We start from the raw sequence: 17,532 nt of genomic DNA on the forward strand, positions 1-17,532 counted from the left end.
CCCCCCCACCCCGAGCTTCCTGGCAGCAAGTTCTTGGCTGAAAGAGTGGAAAGTGATCCCTCGCTGTGATGCTTGATGGTGTTTCACGTTCGCCTTTTCTGTGGTAGAGTGGATTACCGGCGCCAAAGGGGCAGCAGTAGCCCTTGTTAGCACCTCTCGAGCTTCCATTATGCCATTTCCATTTTATACTGTGAAATATGCCAACGTTTCCAGCCAGGCTAAAGCTTATTATATCCCTCGTGCCCTGACAAAAGCATTTCTTAGTTTTATTAATAGTGGAGAGGAATGGAACTTCTGGTTCAGGATATGGATAGCGTGAAGGGTGTTTTTCACGGAGCGTTATTAAAGGACTGATCCTATTTGACGCTGATTCATATCAACTGGACTTGGTGGGGGGATACACCTACCCACTCACCATATTTTGGAGGAGGAATGTAGAAACTTAGAAGGAAAGCAGTCTTTTGCCCTGCTACCCAGTTCAGATGGTGTGGCTTGCATTTCTATGCCCCTCTAGGCACCATCCAACTTTGCTTAAAATTAAAAGCTATTGAGGACAAATGGGCAAGAACTGTAGTTTGGATAATGAGCAAAGTAACTTTTTGTAAGTGTTCAGATCCATGAACATGGGATGTCTTTTCATTTATTAGCTCTTTAATTTCTCTTAATAGTGTTTTGTAGTTTTCAGCATACATGTCTTCTTAATGCTGTTGTCAATTGAATTGTTTTCTTAATTTCATTTTTGGATCGTTCATTGGTGATGTATAGAAATACAATTGATTTTTCAATTGAGGCTCATTGATCAAGATTTTTCTGTGTCGGTCTTATATCAGGTTACCTTGCTGAGCTTATTTATTAGTTCTAATAGTTTTTTAATGTTTAGACTTTCTACATATTAGATTATGCATCTGTGAATAGACAGTTTCAGTTCTTCCTATCTGATCTTGATGTTTTTTTTTTCTTTCTTTACTAATCGCATCGGCTAGAACCTCTAGGATAGCGCTGAATAAAAGTGGCAAGAGTAGGCATCTTGTCTTATTCCTGATCTTAGGGGTAAAGCATCTAGTCTCTCACCATTAGATAGGATGTTAATAGTGTGTTTTTTGTGAGTTCCCTTCTAATCTCTATTGTGTTTTTAGCATGATTTTGTTTTGGTTATTGTCAAATACTTTGCTGCATCTATTGAGCATGTTGTTTTGTCTTTTATTCCATTAATACAATGTATTAAATTAATTGATTTTTATAATTAAACCAACATTACATTCCTGGGATAAGTCGCACTTGGCCATGATGATAATTCTTTGTATATGTTGCTGGATTTGGTTTGCCTAGTATTTTGTTGAGGATTTTTATGTGTATGTTTGTAAGCGATATTAATGATTCTGTGTTAATTACCTTAAGTAAATAGTTTTCTTAAGCAAACATCTGTTATAAGAAATAAGTAAAATAATGCACAGAAAGCACTTAACACAGTGCTCAGCACATAGTAAGTGGCCAGTTTATGCAGATTGCTTTTTTCTTTTTAATTATCATGACTCAGATTGGAGGATCTTGAGTTGGACAGATATGGACTTGAATCTTGGCTTCTTCCACCTTCTAGTTAAGCCTCATGACTTTGGGCCCTGGATATTATACCTGGATGTGTTAAGTTTTTTTCACCTTTAAGAGTAGAGTTGTCAGGAGGATTTGAAGAGAATATGCAGAACACCAAGCACAGGGTCTGGCACGCAGTTACAGGGTGAGATGGGGTGAAAGACACACTTCTGGCCATGTAGCACGGAGAAGGACATGGTTGGCTCTTTCTGGATGGAGCTGGGCAAGAACTCAGAGGGGCACCCAGCAGTAGACTAGTGTTTTCAAGAGTAACATAGGAATACGTTGGTCACATCGGGCAAGACTGCAGAAAGCAAAGCTTTGGATCTGTGAACAATCAAGAAAGAAGAAATTTGGGGATATTTATAAAAGCAGCCAGCCTTTGGGCTTATTATCATGTCTCTGTGCAGCCTCTTTGGGGAATGCTAATTATATTCTAGTTACTAAGCTGCCACATTCCTTACTCCCTTGGAGGAGAATTTCCGTAACAGGGGAGTGGGTGAATCTACAAGCCTGTCAGGAATATCAGCTTCCACAAAATGACCCTAGTGCAGTGAAACAGAGAGTTAGTTGTCTTTGCTTTAGAAAATGAGACATTTCCTCCCCATTGGACTTCCACTAGTCAAAGCCTGCCTTAGGAGGAAAGAGAGGAAAAGCTTTGTGGTTTAGGTTCTCGCCTTCCTGGCAGATGGACAATGGAACAGACATTTCTTAGTTTCTGTGACATTTTGTTTGTTCTCATGGATGAGTATATACATTTGCTAAATGGACAGTGCAATCCAAGTCTCATAATTCCAGGTTCTAGACAACTGAACTTGAAGGCTTGTCTTTAGACTGATCTGTTTCTCCACCAACCCTGGACCCAAACCTATTGTCACGGTGGTATATAGAGTGGTCTTTCTGATCTTTTTGTTTTTAAAAAGATTTATTTATTTGAAAGAGAATGTGTGTGTGAGTGAGGGGAGGGGCAAAGGGGGAGAATCTTCAAGTGGACCCCCCGCTGAGCACCAAGTCCAACGTGGGGCTTGATCTCACAACCCATGAGATCACCGCCTGAGCCAAATCCAAGAGTCAGACATGTAACCGACTGAGCCACCCAGGCACCCCTCTGATCATTTTTGACCCATAGAATGTGTCTGTGGCTTGTCGCTTTATATCTTTCCCTATCTGGCTTGGTTAAAGTTTAGTTCTGAGGCAGCTGGGGCCCTGGGAGGGCTTGCTCAGGGATTTCAGGGCCTGAGTCAGGTGAGGCTGACAGACTGCTTCTGCCCTCAGGGCCGGCCACGGTCACTCTCTAGCCTCCACCCAGCACCTTGTCCACAGTTCAAGACTTGCGCAGGACACGTTCACAGACTTGCTTAGAACTCTGCTGGTTTGCTTTAGGTCCACGGATGACTGTGTTCTCTGGCCTTTTGTTTCTTCAAAGGGTCCTGTCTCTTCTGTGTTTGAAAATCTCTTTCGTACCCGTAGCCCTTTTCAGCGTGCTATTTGCTGCTTTCACTCCACCGTGCCTACTTAACGGGGTTGCCAGGAATGAGGTGATGGAGAGTTGGACGAAGATCACAGTGTTGCTCTGTAGAAACTTCATGAGTCATTTAAAAATGTCTTGTCCCAGTGCTGTAAAAGGGGGAAGGGAGCCCAGGTGATTTAAAAGGATTAAAAGACTGGGACCTGAAGGCCCAGGTTTCTACCCAAGACTGTCAAATGAGAGTAGTGACTCTTGGATGACGGTCTTTGTGGTGGTGGCTTGAGATAGAATCAGTTGTTCCTTTGGGCTCAGGGAAAACTTACCCTTCTGTATGACCATTTTCTGTGTGACAGATGTTCTGCAGTGTGAAAAATTTTAAACTAATGTTAATGGTACAAGCAAGAATAGCTAAAAATACTCATTTTCACACATTTTTGTCTTAAAGGTCTAGAAAACGAGGATATAGCCTAACATTTGTCTGCTTAGCCGAAAACCCTAAAGAAAATAGGATTTCAGTGACGAGTAGAGTTCAGTATGGATTGCTTAGTTGAGAAACACAGAAATCTATTGGAACCTGGGACTTGGAGGCTTCTCCTTCGGGGCTGCATCTAGAGTGGATCCACTCTAACCACAGCAAATACAGCTTCTCTGTCCAGTGAAGGAATAACACATTCTATGTAAGAGAATTTCCTAGTTGATTGAAATTGGGTACTTTTCAGAGGGCCTAACCTCCTTTTTAATTTGATTTTTTTCCGGGTATTCAGAAAGCTGGTAAACATAGAACAAACTTACTTCGTGTTAGTTTTCAAGGCTCAGTTGGCTTTTATCCCTCCAGACACCTTTTCAGGTGAAGTATCTTTAAATGTAAAGCAGTGTGGGGGGAAAAAAAAAGCAGTGTGTCCAACTGCTAATCTGGAAAACAAATAACATTCTTTGCCCTTTCCCCTGGATTTCTAATTCCAATAGGACATATGAATTACTTTCTTTCTCTCTCTCTCTTTTTTTTTTTAATTTATTTATTTACTTTAGAGAGAGTGCGTGCGCAAGCATGTGTATGAACAGGGGGAGGGGCAGAAGGAGAGGGGAGAGAGAAAATCCCAAGCAGACTCTGCACTGAGTGCGGAGCCTGACGCGGGGCTCAATCCCACGACCCTGAGATCCTGACCTGAGCCGAAACCAAGAGTCGGATGCTCAACCGACAGAACCACCCAGGTGCCCCGAATTACTTTCTTTATTAGTACAGAGGTCAGAGGTCACATGAAAATAACTGAATCTTTTTTAAGAAAAGATTTTGTTTATTTGAGAGAGAAAGCATGAGTGGAGGGTGGGAGGGGGAGAGGTCAGGCTCCCCGCCGAGCAGGGAGCCCGACGTTCCTTAAAGATTGTTAATGCTTTGCTTTGGCAGAACCTTAAGTTACTTGCCGGTCTGTCTAACCGCTGGAGGCCTGTTTTGAACCACTGATAGGGCAGGCTTAGTGTAGCCTTCCCTCCAGAAAATAGTTCAGCCCTTCTACTAAGGCCTGCCCTCTCAGGGTCTCAGGGAATGCCATGGGTGAGTCTCCAAGAACATTCTACTCTGGTGCTCGAACACCTTCCTACTTTGTGCAGACATTGGAGATTGCTCAGTTTGTAGCTTACTGGTCATTTTTCACCCTGCCTTGTGTGTGGAATTTTCACTCCTGCTTGCACAGCCTGCAACTCAGTACATTTGTAGAACTCTCTTTCTCTTTCTGTGTAGCTTCCCTTTCTCAGCACTCTGCCTGTAACTTCCAGCCCCCTCTGCCTCCTTGAAGACTGATGATCTTCATTTTCTCAACTTAGCAAGGCTTCCAGGTTCGATTTGGGGTCCCCTTTCCAGTATTTGGTGGCCTGGAAATTGTGTCCAGGCAGGAAGTTGGGTGACTGTATAGGTCACCTTGTCTCTCTCTCGGGGCTCACAGTTCTGCACTGTCTGTTGTCCCATCTGAAAGAGTTGTTTTATAGACTCTGGTTTCTAGCTTTTGCTGAAAGTGATTGAGTCTGGCTGGTCCTTTCTCCAGTAGAAACCCCGGGAAATCCGGTGACACTGGCCCATTGAAGATAATCCTCACTAAATGCATGCAGTTCTCCATGGTGTGCCTTCCCATGATAGAAAAACTGAACAGACTTAACATGAATTTCTGAGTGAAGCATAATAGTGTTCTCATGTCCCCTGTTCATTATGCCGCTTTCCCACAGACTGGAACTGTTACTGTTACTGTTCTGACAAGAATAATGATTAGAGTTCCCCTGAGGGCAGATGGGCTGAGAGCAGTCCTTGTCACTGCTAATACTGGTAGTATTCAGTGGGTGGCATTTCCTTTGGGTTGTCCTTGTCCTTTCCATCAGATGCACTTTTACCCTTGGGAAGGGCTCGTTAATGTGCTTGCAGTTCAAGAATCACCTTTTGAATCCACATGGGAAGTCTGTGCTAAGAGACCGTCAAACTTCTGCGGAATTGATGTGTGGATTGAAAGAACCATCTATGAAAGAGGATTGCTTGATCTGGGAAATCTGGGAACTGTAAAGGCATGTTTGGAGGAAGCTAATTTGCACAAGGATATGCATGTAGAAGGATGGGTCATACCCCCACCAGTGTTGGATAAAAGAAGCGACGTATTTTGAAGTGGATTGTTGATAGTTGTGAGGAACAGTAGGCTCCGGAGTGGACATGAGACTTGGCTGTTGAAAGCTGAGCCAAGAAGCGACCAGATCAAGGAAACAGGCTGCTCTTTGTGTTTTCTGGTCAACAGTTATTTACTTTAGATGTATTGATAAAGATCTAGCGCTCTTATTCAGAAATCATGAATATTGCCAGCTACAGAGGTTTGTTTTGTTTTCTTTTTTATTTTTTCCTTAATTACTCTTAGGTTCTTTGTCCAGCCTCTTAAATGCCTCCCAGATGCCGCGTAAGCCCATGGTACCCCCATATAGTGCACCATGGTAGCTTTAATTTTGTGTCATCCAAATGTTGTTTCTAAATATGTTGATTTTTAAAAGCCCCAAGATGTTTTTTCTTTTTAATTTTAAAGCAACCTGAGAAATATTCCTTGGATCCACTGATGCTTAGAACATTTAGAAGTTAATGAGCTGACGAAACAATGCTCAACTCCGCTAAAAGAGAAACGAAACATTGAGGAGGAAGCATTTTTTTCACCTGTCAAATTGACTGACATTTAAAAATGATAGTACTATAAGTTGGCTAACTATTAAAAAATAAATAAAAATAAAAATGATAGTATTTAGTATTGGCAAGGGTGTGACAACACAGGCACTTCTTTGAACTTCCAGGAAAAAAAATACCTCACCTTTCTGAAAATAAGTTTGGCAGTGTATGCTAAAAACTTACACTTTTGGACCCGGCAGGTATTACTTCTAAGGTTTTTTTTTTTCTTTCTGAAAATTGTTAGAAATTTAAACAAAAACACAAGTAGGAAGGTGTTTGTTGCAATGTTATTTCTAATGGTGACATATTAGAATGACCCCAAATGCCTAACAACAAGAGAGTTTCAGTTGTGGCATTTTTTTCATTACAGAGTACCAAGCAACCATTAAAACGGTGTTTATGAACCATATTTCATCACATGGAAAAACGCACATATTTGAAATAAGCAAAATACCAAATGATAAGTAGCCTAGTGTCAGCTGTTATTGAAAAATGCATCAGGGGCGCCTGGGTGGCTCAGTTGGTTAAGCGACTGCCTTCGGCTCAGGTCATGGTTCCAGAGTCCTGGGATCGAGTTCTGAGTCGGGCTCCCTGCTCGGCGGGGAGTCTGCTTCTCCCTCTGACCCTACCCCCTCTTGTGCTCTTGCTCTCTCTCTTTGAAATAAATAAAATAAAATCTTTTAAAAAAAAATGCATGCAAGAATTGTCAGAAATAACGCCAGAATGTTAAAGGAACTGTTTTTTGGTGGTGGTTTTTATAAGAGATTGTTTTCTTCTTTATTTTTCTGTTTTCCAAAATTGGAGCAGGAGAGCATTCTAGATATGTGAAAGCAAACATGATGTTTGTATCTGCATTCTGGACTTACCTAAGACCTTTCTAGACCCTGGACTGGCACTTCAGATCCCAAGAGTAGGCACACCATTCATCTCTCTAAGGCTAGTTTGTTGTTTTACATTCGGGTGGAAAAGTACCTTTCTTTCTTTCTTTTTTTTTTTTAAACAGTGATTTCTCTGCTTACTCTTCAGATAAAAATTTTGATGATGAAGATTCTGTGGATGGTAATAGACCTTCCTCTGCTAGTTCTACATCGTCCAAAGCTCCACCCAGCTCACGGAGAAACGTTGGAATGGGGACCACCCGCCGGCTTGGGTCATCCACTCTCGGATCCAAGTCTTCAGGTAAGACCAACACCCTCGGGGTGCTCTGGGGTGGCTCTGCCAGTGTTTAAAACCAGATGTGCATGTGCTTGCCTTCTGTGTCCTTCAGGAGTGAAGTGATTCCGTTGGCAATAAATTTCTGCTTGCTGTTTTTTAAGTTAGTACTGTGCTGTCCATACTGATAGCTGATAGGGTAGAAATTTGAGCTGCTGTGTTGCCAATGTTCTGGTATGGGGGAGCCCGTGGGAGAATATGGCTAGCGCAGAGGCAAGCTAGAGCTCGGAGACAGAGCTCGAGTGTGCCCTATGGCTTTATTCAGTTATGGGGCTCTAGCAATGCCTGAAATTACCATGAGGCCTTTTTTTTTTTTTTTTTTTTGCCAACTTCTACTTAAGGAACACTGAGACTATCCAGAAGTCAGATGGTGTGCCTTCTGTCCTTAAAATGTATTTTGTTCCTTTAAGTAGCGTTATTCCTTGTGAGACCAGTGTATGGACGTTGGCCTAAGTAAATGGTAGAGATGAGCTCCCCAAAGCTTTGAACATTGACTTACAAAGATGTCTTCTAAATCCCTCCTCTGCCACCCCCCAATTTAGACAATTTGAGTCCTTATTGTATACAACTTGCATTTTGCTGTCACATTTTAAGTTGACATTTAAATTTCTTTTTACTTTAAATTGTGTAACCACTGTTTTTAGAACTGTTCTGATTGTTAGCATTGGGCTTTTGAACTTGGCAGATGAGCTAAGTTAAAACTGGGGTAAGGATTGACTTTAGAATGCTGTCTCCTTCTGGTGGTCTTTCTGGCTTTCTGCACTGGTCCTAGACTGTTGGGGTCTTCCTCAGTCAGCTCGGTGTCCCCGCAGCGCCTCTGCTACCAGCTTCTCTGTCCATGTTAGAAGAGCTGTGCTCATGGTTGACAGGGATATTCACACCAAGGATGACAGAAGGAAAAGCTGTGCATTTATTGGTATTCTTAGTCCTTTCTATTTTTTAAATTTTTTTGATGCATTAAAAAAATTTTTTTTAAATTGGTGTAAATCCGCAAAACACCAAGTTAACCATTTTAAAGGTCACAATCCAGTTGCCTTTAGTATATTCCCAGTGTTGTGCAACTATCACCTCTGTCTAATTCCAGAAGAGCTTCTCTACTCCCAAAAGGAAGCCCCGGACCCTTTAAACAGTTGCTCCCCATCTCTTACATCCTCCAGCCCCTGGCAATCAGCAGTCATTTGCCCATTCTAGGTATTTCATAGAAATGGAGTCATGTAATATGTGATCTTTTGTGTCTGGCTTCTTTCACTTAGCGTAGTGTTTTTGCGGTTCATTTGTGTTGTAGCATATATTAGTACTTCATTGCTCTTTATGACTGAAAAACCTTTCTAATCTTTTATTTAAAAAAATCTATACTTGGGACATATCAGTTCCACAAACAAGGCTTAGAAAATTTCTGTGTATCATCAGACCCCTTTTTTTTTTCTTTCCTGCCCCTCACCCATACATCCCTTCCAGAAGTCCCAACTCTAGATTATGTAGAGAGCTCAGCCCTGCTCTCATCCTTTTTTTCCTGTTTTGTTTAACAACATAGTCATGAATTTGCTTACTGACTCCTCCTTGTCTAATTCTGGGGCCCACGGACCATGGTTGGTTTCTGAGTCCCTTTTAGTATGTGGGTACGTGGTATGGCACTTCCCCAGGGCGGCGCTCAGGACCTGTCTGCTCGGGGGGATCCAGTCTTTTCACCAAAACAGGCACTGAGCACCACATCACAGTGTGACGTTACTGTCTGCTGTCCACAGTTAGCTTGTGAACTCAGTGTGAGGAATCTTCATCAAAAGTGAGGACACACATTTATTGCTCCCAGAGTCGTCTTTAAAGCCCTGTGTAGTCCATGGGGACCCCAAACATCGAATAACTTGTCTGCGAGAAAACTCAGGGAAAGCACTCAAACTAATCAGTGTAAATCATTAATGAGGGTTGCAAGATGACCACAGACTCCAATTTTGAAACCTTTATTCCGGGGGGGAAAAAAAAAGGTCTGATAAAATGTCACATGATTTTCATGTGTGAAGTAGAGTTCATGTTAGCAAAAGAAAAAATTCTCTCCCAAATGATAGCAATCAACTTTCAAGTATACAGAGCATCTTATAACACCTTTATGAGGGAAAGTTGCACCTGATGTGTAAGTGAAAAATTGAGTTATCATGCATTCAAGGAAATGGAAATGTTTTGAGACTAATACAAAGTTGAAGTGAAACTGTTAAATTCTTTAGAACTTATTTGAATATTTCACAAATTTGTTATGCTAGATGCCTAACAATAATACAACCTAATTTATTCCCTGAAAAATTAAATTTTTTGTTCTGTATCTGTTTATTAGGAAGCTTTCAAAAGATTCAGACATGACTACAGTATAAACTGTCTATATCCTTTAAAGGCTAAATGTCCTCCTTAGCCAGTAGTCTCTTTAAGTGACTTTACACTAATGTATATAGTATTGTAGAATTACTACATTTTATCTTGATATTAAAAGTTAGTAATGTTTGTCAGTTCCACAGCACTCTAAATTTTTATTAAGCCTTTAAAAAATAGTTACAAATCTTCCAAAATGTAATGGTGATTGTGTTTATTCAGACTACCCCTCTGCACATTGTTCACATTTTAAAAATTAATCTTATTTAAAGCTGCAAAAGAAGGAGCTGGTGCTGTTGATGAAGAGGACTTTATTAAAGCATTTGATGATGTACCTGTAGTGCAGGTGAGTGAGGATATTTGAGTTTGATTAAAAACAGATAAGACTGACTCTTCAAATTTCAGTTTTCAAATAGGTGATACGTAAAGTCCCTTCCTAGGTGAGGTAATTTTAACTCTCAGGACTACAGGAGACAGCTGAAATGAAGAGCAAAAGTCAAGACCCAAAGTAAGAATTGGAGAGAAGTTGCTTGCTTGCTCTAATAATAAATTTGTGGGTTAGGTCAGGTAAATGAGAAAATGCAATGATTAGATTAGGTGTGAGAACAAAGAAGCATGCTTATTTAGGGACTATCTTTTTTTCGGACAAGTTGTAAATTTCAAGGAACTGGGTGTCTGAAAAGCTATAAAGAATGGATTGATAAAAGCTCAAGTTAATGCCGTCTTGATGCTTCACTTAAGTACCTAGTAGACAAAGCAGAGATTGCTTGTGAGGTTGGGGTACACACGTTTTACCTGCTTTGTGCCTCAGTGTTGTCCATAGTTGACTGGGGCTAATAACACTTTTCCTCAGCCTACATCGAATGTGGTGCTCTGGATTCCTATAGCACTAATGTCCCTGTGATCACTTGTTACCTACTGCTGGGTTGCCATATGTGTATAAATCAGGTAGCTGGCATTGTAGGCTCAGGCTTCCTTAAGTCCTTGACCTTCCCAGCTTGCGTCATTCTTGGCTGATTATTCCCCTACCTATTTTACTAGTAAGATGTGAACATAAATGAGAAAGTAGATTTGAAGAGAGTGTGGTGGTATAAATAATACTACGAATAAGAAATGACCTGAGCATCACTGATCATTCCCCAGATGGCTTCTTTCTCTTCTGTACATGAAATCATCCGTTAAGTTTATAGTAAAGCTGCGTTTGAAGCATGGTTATCCATACTTGGCATCGAATCTAGTGCGTATATATTCACATTGGGAAAGAAGCTCATTCTAAGGCAAATCTGTCTAGGTGTTATCTCATAGGTCCTTCTGAAAACTGAATTTTTTAAAAAATATACTTACTAAAATCTCTTGACTTCGTGTAATTAAAAACTAATCTTTGTTTATTCTGTAAATTTTCTTGTATTGGTTGTAAATTAATTTCGCTTACAGATTTATTCCAGCCGAGACCTTGAGGAATCCATAAACAAGATTAGGGAAATATTATCTGACGACAAGCATGATTGGGAGCAAAGAGTAAATGCTGTAAGCCATTGACTTCATTGGATTTTCATTGGATTTATTTAAATGTTCTAAATACTTAATTATGCAATTGGGGTATAGCTCTGATGAATTTTAAGTAGTAAGTATTTTAAATATAAATTACCATATTTACACTTAACCCTTTTAGTAGAGTACCTCACTTCTATTTCTATTTCTAAAACATGCCAACCTATGCCCTTATGTATGTCCTGTACTTTTAACAAAGACCTAACGTGGAGCATCTGGAGACGGCCTCCACTCTTGCCTTAGTCAACATTTAATTGTGATTGGTGGCCAGTAAGTCGACTTTCCTGAGTGGCATTTTCAGTATGTGTCCCTCTCTTCCTTTCTTTCTTCATATCACTTGCTGGAAAATTCTGTCCCTTCTGTTTAAAAAAGTGCAGGAATGAAAAGTGGGGTGAACATTAAAACGAGGGTGTGTCTTATCTGCGGAAAGCTATTTTCCAGTGATCGGCTGGCAGGAAGTGAGGCGATTAAGTTACCGCTGTATTCCATTCAAACTCAGACTAGTCTTTTAATAATGATACAGTGGAGGATAGTATATAAAAGACTAGGGGATTGCTTCTTCCTTTGATTCACTAAACGAATGGCAGTTGGAGTCCGTTGTTGGGGAAGGTAAGCTTTAGGGGAGGAGTTAAAATGAAGGCTTTGGTGTTTTATCGTTAGCACAGACTATAAATACACTAAAATGTTTTCCAGTTAAGAAATACGTTTTGTAGAATTGTAAGATACTGCATATAAAAATAATTTGTTCTTATTTGTGATATGTAGATTTATGCAGTACGGTAGCTGATACTGAATGGGCTGAATTCTTTTGGGAGAACTTCTGATACCAGTTCACTTTGATGTTGATCTCTCATATTTGATGGCTTCTGTTGTTTTGTATATACTGTTTTAAGAATTGTTTTGTGTATCTCTGAATTTTCTCTATCCCATCAGCTAAAAAAGATAAGATCTTTACTTTTGGCTGGTGCTGCTGAGTATGATAACTTCTTTCAACATTTGCGTCTTTTGGATGGAGCCTTTAAACTATCTGCTAAGGACCTGCGGTCTCAGGTAGTGCGGGAGGCTTGTATCACGTTGGGGTAAGGACTACCATGCTTCAGATTCTCACACATCCTAAAATAGCCTCGTTGCGGCGCTTCTGAGATGGTCCATTGAATATGCCCAGCAGGTCTCTTTAATGTACCTTCTGACTAGTCTCTGGGACCTGTTCCATTTATGCTTCTGTTGGTACTTTTATACTATTACAGTGCTTCCTGCCCAGTGACGGAAAGAGTGACAGGTTTTCAGTTTTATTCAGTGACTTAGCTCTGAAGCCTCTATTTTAAACTTGAAGCAGTTATTATTAATAACACAGAAAGAAGAAATTTTACAAACTTCTGTTTCTCAGCTTTTTCATTGATTTTGCTGGCACGATGTAGCATGATTATCAGAATTTTTGTTTCCAGAAGTGCACTGTAGCTATAAAGTTAAAGTCAAAGGCATATACTACAGTGAAATTTTACCCTAGCTAAATCTGTTATCCATGTTTGAAGCTGGAACTTCTGTGTTAGAAAGTGTGTCCGAATATCAAAGCAGCTACAGGAAGGAGACACTGCAGCTGTTGAAAGTATCGGATATGGAAGCATTTATATTATGTGTTAAAGGTTTTTAATGGGGCAAAAGGAAAAAAAGGGTGAGGGAGCTTTTTCATATTTATATTTTATTAGGGTATGATCAGTTTGTCTTTTGCTATTTTAAGACTAATTAGTTGGAAATGATTTATTTAAAAAAATAAAAGGAGCAAACTCCTGGGCCATTGGCTATTTGCCAAGTCCACTGCATGCACATTGGAAGTATTTTGAAAGTATCTTACTTAGACCCTTGCTTTTTATCTCTCGATAACTTTAAATGAAAGCCCTGCAATGTTAAGAGGTTTATATGCTTCACTGTTTGCAAGAAATACAACTATAGTACAGTTTTCATTTCTTATTGTAGGCATCTGTCATCAGTTCTGGGAAATAAGTTTGACCATGGAGCTGAAGCCATTATGCCAACTATCTTTAATTTAATTCCAAATAGTGCCAAAATTATGGCCACATCCGGTGTTGTAGCTGTTAGGTTAATCATTCGGGTAAGTATATTTTGGGGCCATACCTAGAATAAGCAAGTGGTAAACATTGGTGGTTGATAAGCAATATTAGAGGCTTTTTTTTTTTTTTAAGATTTTATTTATTTCTTAGAGAAAGAGAGAGGCAGCGACAGAGATTGTGAGAGAGAGCAAGAGCGGGGAGGAGAGGGAGAAGCAGGCTCCCCACTAAGCAGGGAGCCCAACGTGGGGCTTGATCCCAGAACCCTGGGATCATGACACTAGCCTAAGGCAGATGCTTAACCAACTGAGCCACTCAGGCGCCCCGAGAGGCATTTTTCATTAACATGATTATAAATAGTTGGAATCATATTGTAGATATAAATCAGCCTCTCCCCCTCCTTAATTATATCCTATGTGAGCTTTTTACATTCCATAACGTGAATTATGGATATGGTGTATGCCTGCTGATTTACTCATCATTGGCTTTAAATATTTGAGCATCTGCATCTGCTTCTAGGTTTATACCCACTCTTTATGTCTCCAGATATTACTCCTTAATTCCCATTCATTCCATTTTAGGTATTTGTGCTTGTGGCTTTGTTACTCACCTAAAGTTTTTATTTAATTGTGTTTAAGCCAATGAATAAAAGATTCTTTTCAGTGTTCTAAACACTCATTTAAGTTTAAATAATTATCCAAGTAATTTATGTACAAGTTTTCAGTAAAACTTAATAGTTCACAAAAGCTTAAAATGAATATGCTCCACATCACCTTCTCCCTACCTTCGAGTCTCTTTTCCCCAGAGGCAGCCCTTGAAACTGGGACTTGGTGATCCTAAAATCTTTCCAGAATATTGCTGGTTATCGCAGGTCACTTACTTGTATTATTTTTAGTCCCTGCTATTTGCACTGCCTACTTGAAATATTAAATCCAAAGCCATTGTTGGACATTCCCATTGAAACTGTATAAAAACACATTGGTCTGCAGATTCCTTTTGAACTCACTTAGATCGCTACTGCTAGATAGTTTAGACTTCCCGCCAATGGTTTGTTTTGCCATGAGGTTTATTTAGGTATCATTGGGTGGTCTGTTGAGGCTTTGTAAATGTTGTCATGGCCTTTGGCAGTATCCAGTGAAATTCTTTTTCCTTTTTAAGCTCAGTGAAATTCTAATCTAAATCTGTATGTGCTTTAGGTAGTTTAATAAGGAAGTGTGGCTGTCTTAGTTTTATTTTATTTTTGTATTTTCAAGTGTTCACCTCTGTTTTTGTTCTTCTCTGCAGCACACACACATCCCTAGGCTAATACCTGTCATAACAAGCAACTGTACCTCTAAGTCTGTCGCAGTTAGAAGGTAAATTTTTAAACAGCTTCCTCATTATTTTTGAATGGTTTAAAAACCAAAATAAATTCCAAATTTGCCTCCATGGAAGTATTCACGTTTGAAATGTTAAAATTATCTAAGATCATTGCAATAAATGCCTTTGGATTGAAGGATCATGATCTAAATAGTCTGAAAAATAAATTTGGACAAGCACTATTTGTGTGTGTGTATGTGAGAGAGAGCAAGAGAGAAAGGGGGGGGAGACAGAGAACGTGTCTGTATGTATGTGAGTTAATGGAAGGGGGGGTGTACATTTTTTTCTCAGTCCCTGTACCTATATCATCGGTGTACCCTTCTCTGAATGAAAGCAGTAACTGCATGCAAGAAAAAGACCATTATAAAAATTAATGGCATCTATTTAATATTACGGGCGGTAGGAGGAGGTTTATGTTGTTTCCGTCTTCCGACAGTGATTTCTGGGCTTCTGAATCCTGACCAGCACCTGCTTCTGCTGCACAGTTGTGGGAGATCTATCCAGGAGATACCACCCGGTTAGCTAGCTAGGTCTTTGTTCCCAGGTCCCTGCCTGGTCTTGTGTCCAGGTGAGCTGCCCTAGATCACAGGCGAGGAATAAGGCCTCTTCTAGCTGGAATCTGTGGTTCTTGACTCTTGAGAGTCTAATAAAATCTGTGGCCCCTCTTCCCAAGAAAATGTAAATACGTAGAATAGTGTAGATTTTCAGGGGATTTATGGACACTGTTGAAGCCTCTCAGTGGACCGTATCAGGAGCTTCATAGGGTAAATTAACGGCCGGCTTGGTCAGCAGCCTCCTGAGTTCATTGTCTGATCCTAGCGCAGTGAAAAAGCCTTTCACTCCAAGCTTGGAGCCCAGCTTACATTCGCTGCCCACCATTTTCCTCCTTTCCTGGCATGTCACATAGGTCCCGCCCTGTTTGCCTGGGTAGGGATGCCTGCCACACATGAGGCAGCCCCCTACCCATCTTATTAACAGCTCTGTGGAAGTCATGAAGGAGGAAAGGGGAATCATCCACCTTTATAAAGCCAGGAAGGAAGGAATTAGCACCTTCCACTGAAAAAGCTTAAGTTCTAATGGCGTGGCTCCCTTGTGTGTCGCTGAGGAGTGCGGTCTGCCCTTTACCTCCAGTTTCGCTGTTGCTTCTAGAGATGAGAGTGTGAAGTCAGCAGGGGAGAGGGATGGTAGTGAACTTCAGAACCTGGCCGACTGCAGCTGAAGCATTACCTCTTCCCACTGACTAATCTTCTGACCTGCTTGGAACGAGAATACCCTGGGGCAGAGCTGCTCCGTGGGCTCAGTCATTGGGTAGAGTGCAACCTAATATATGCACTTCGTGCAACCTAAATAAATGATACCCATTATTAGATTTTGTTGCTGCTCCTGCTATTATTGTCAGTATTGTTTTAGGTTTTCCAAGACATTCAGAGTGTTAGGCCAAGTTCCTCTGATGTAGTGACACAGATCTTTGTTGTAGAATGTTACAGATGTTTAGCATATTAGTCAGCTCGGGCCGCCATAACAAAATACCATACACTGGGTGGCTTAAACAACAGAAATTGGTTTTCTTTTTTTTTTTTTCCCATGCAGAACGTCCTGGTTTTCTCACAGTTCTGGGGCTGGAAGTCTGAGATGAGGGTGCCAGCATGGTTGAGTTCTAATGAGGGTCTCTTACAGGTGGCTGCCTTCTCGCTGTGTCTTCACATGACAGAGAGAGAGACATAGAGCGTGCTCTCTGGGGTTTCTTCTTAGAGGGGCACCAGCCCCATCAGTAGAGCCCCATTTTCATGACCTCATGTGAACATAATTACCTCCTGAAGGCCCCATGTCCAGATACCATCATGTTGGGTGGTCGGGCTTCAACATACGAATTTGGGGGCAACACCGTTCAGTCCACAGAATTTAATGGTTCTGGCTTCTGGTGCTAAACGACTGGTAACCTGCATTCACTGTGACTATAGAAATGTCACCCCCTTCACCGCTTCCTGAGTCACAGGCTCAGATTGCTGTTCTTACATTAGTCAGGGTCTGCATCAGTCAGAACAGTGTGTCTTAATGCTGAAAGAACTAAAAGGGACATCCAGTCCCTCTGCCTTCAGAAAGGTAAAGAGAACCAAAGAGGGCAGTGTAACCCAAGCAGTGCGTTTTCTCTGTTGTACTCAGCCTGTACCTAGCTCTACTTTGTAGAAATTTGTAAGAAATGGCCTGCACGGTCTCCCTGCCTTTGAGAAGTTTATCATTTAGATGGGGAGATTAAAAAAAATAATGCAAAGCAATATAAGAGTGAGTTATAACACCTGTATTGGGGAATTTAGAAATTCAGAGAGTAGTGATTAAAACCAGCTAATGTATTTCTGTGATGCTTCATAGACAAGTTGAAAACAGTTGCATTTTGAATGATGAGTAGGAGTAGGTAAAGAAAAGAGACAAGTCCTAACCTGATGTGTTTAAATAATGATGTGTTAAACAATGCCGGTATTGATACTGCTTCTTTGTATGTTAGCCTAAAAAGTGGAAAATAAAACCTAGCTTATAGGTCATATTTTTGATTAAACAGATTGTTGTTACCCACATTTAAGACCAGAATTAGCATCAAAGATGACTTTATTCACTAAGAGATAGATAAATATAAACAAATGCACACATATTTTTAAAAAAAGAAAAGAGACAAACATCAATCAGCCCAGGAAATGACATGAGGAACAGGGAAGAAGGTAGAATAAACATGGCCTCGGTTGAGGCTG

At 40.6% G+C, this 17,532-nt stretch overlaps 1 protein-coding gene across 4 annotated transcripts in view; it reads left to right on the plus strand.

Annotated features, from left to right (window-relative positions):
• CLASP1 (cytoplasmic linker associated protein 1) overlaps nucleotides 1–17,532 on the plus strand; it is a 263,675-nt gene that overhangs the window by 134,472 nt on the left and 111,671 nt on the right. For all 4 annotated transcript variants that reach the window (XM_045869025.3, XM_045869027.3, XM_054506248.2 and 1 more), the window contains exons 9-14: nucleotides 7,269–7,421; nucleotides 10,085–10,158; nucleotides 11,247–11,339; nucleotides 12,297–12,442; nucleotides 13,338–13,473; nucleotides 14,714–14,784. In XM_045869025.3, coding sequence (XP_045724981.1) covers nucleotides 7,269–7,421; nucleotides 10,085–10,158; nucleotides 11,247–11,339; nucleotides 12,297–12,442; nucleotides 13,338–13,473; nucleotides 14,714–14,784 — 673 coding nt within the window. The remainder of the gene's footprint in view (nucleotides 1–7,268; nucleotides 7,422–10,084; nucleotides 10,159–11,246; nucleotides 11,340–12,296; nucleotides 12,443–13,337; nucleotides 13,474–14,713; nucleotides 14,785–17,532) is intronic.

Source organism: Mirounga angustirostris, unplaced genomic scaffold (assembly GCF_029215605.1).
Source record: "Mirounga angustirostris isolate CCGP_5_RB_7025 unplaced genomic scaffold, mMirAng1.0.hap1 SCAF_3, whole genome shotgun sequence".
NCBI classification, from domain to species: domain Eukaryota; kingdom Metazoa; phylum Chordata; class Mammalia; order Carnivora; family Phocidae; genus Mirounga; species Mirounga angustirostris.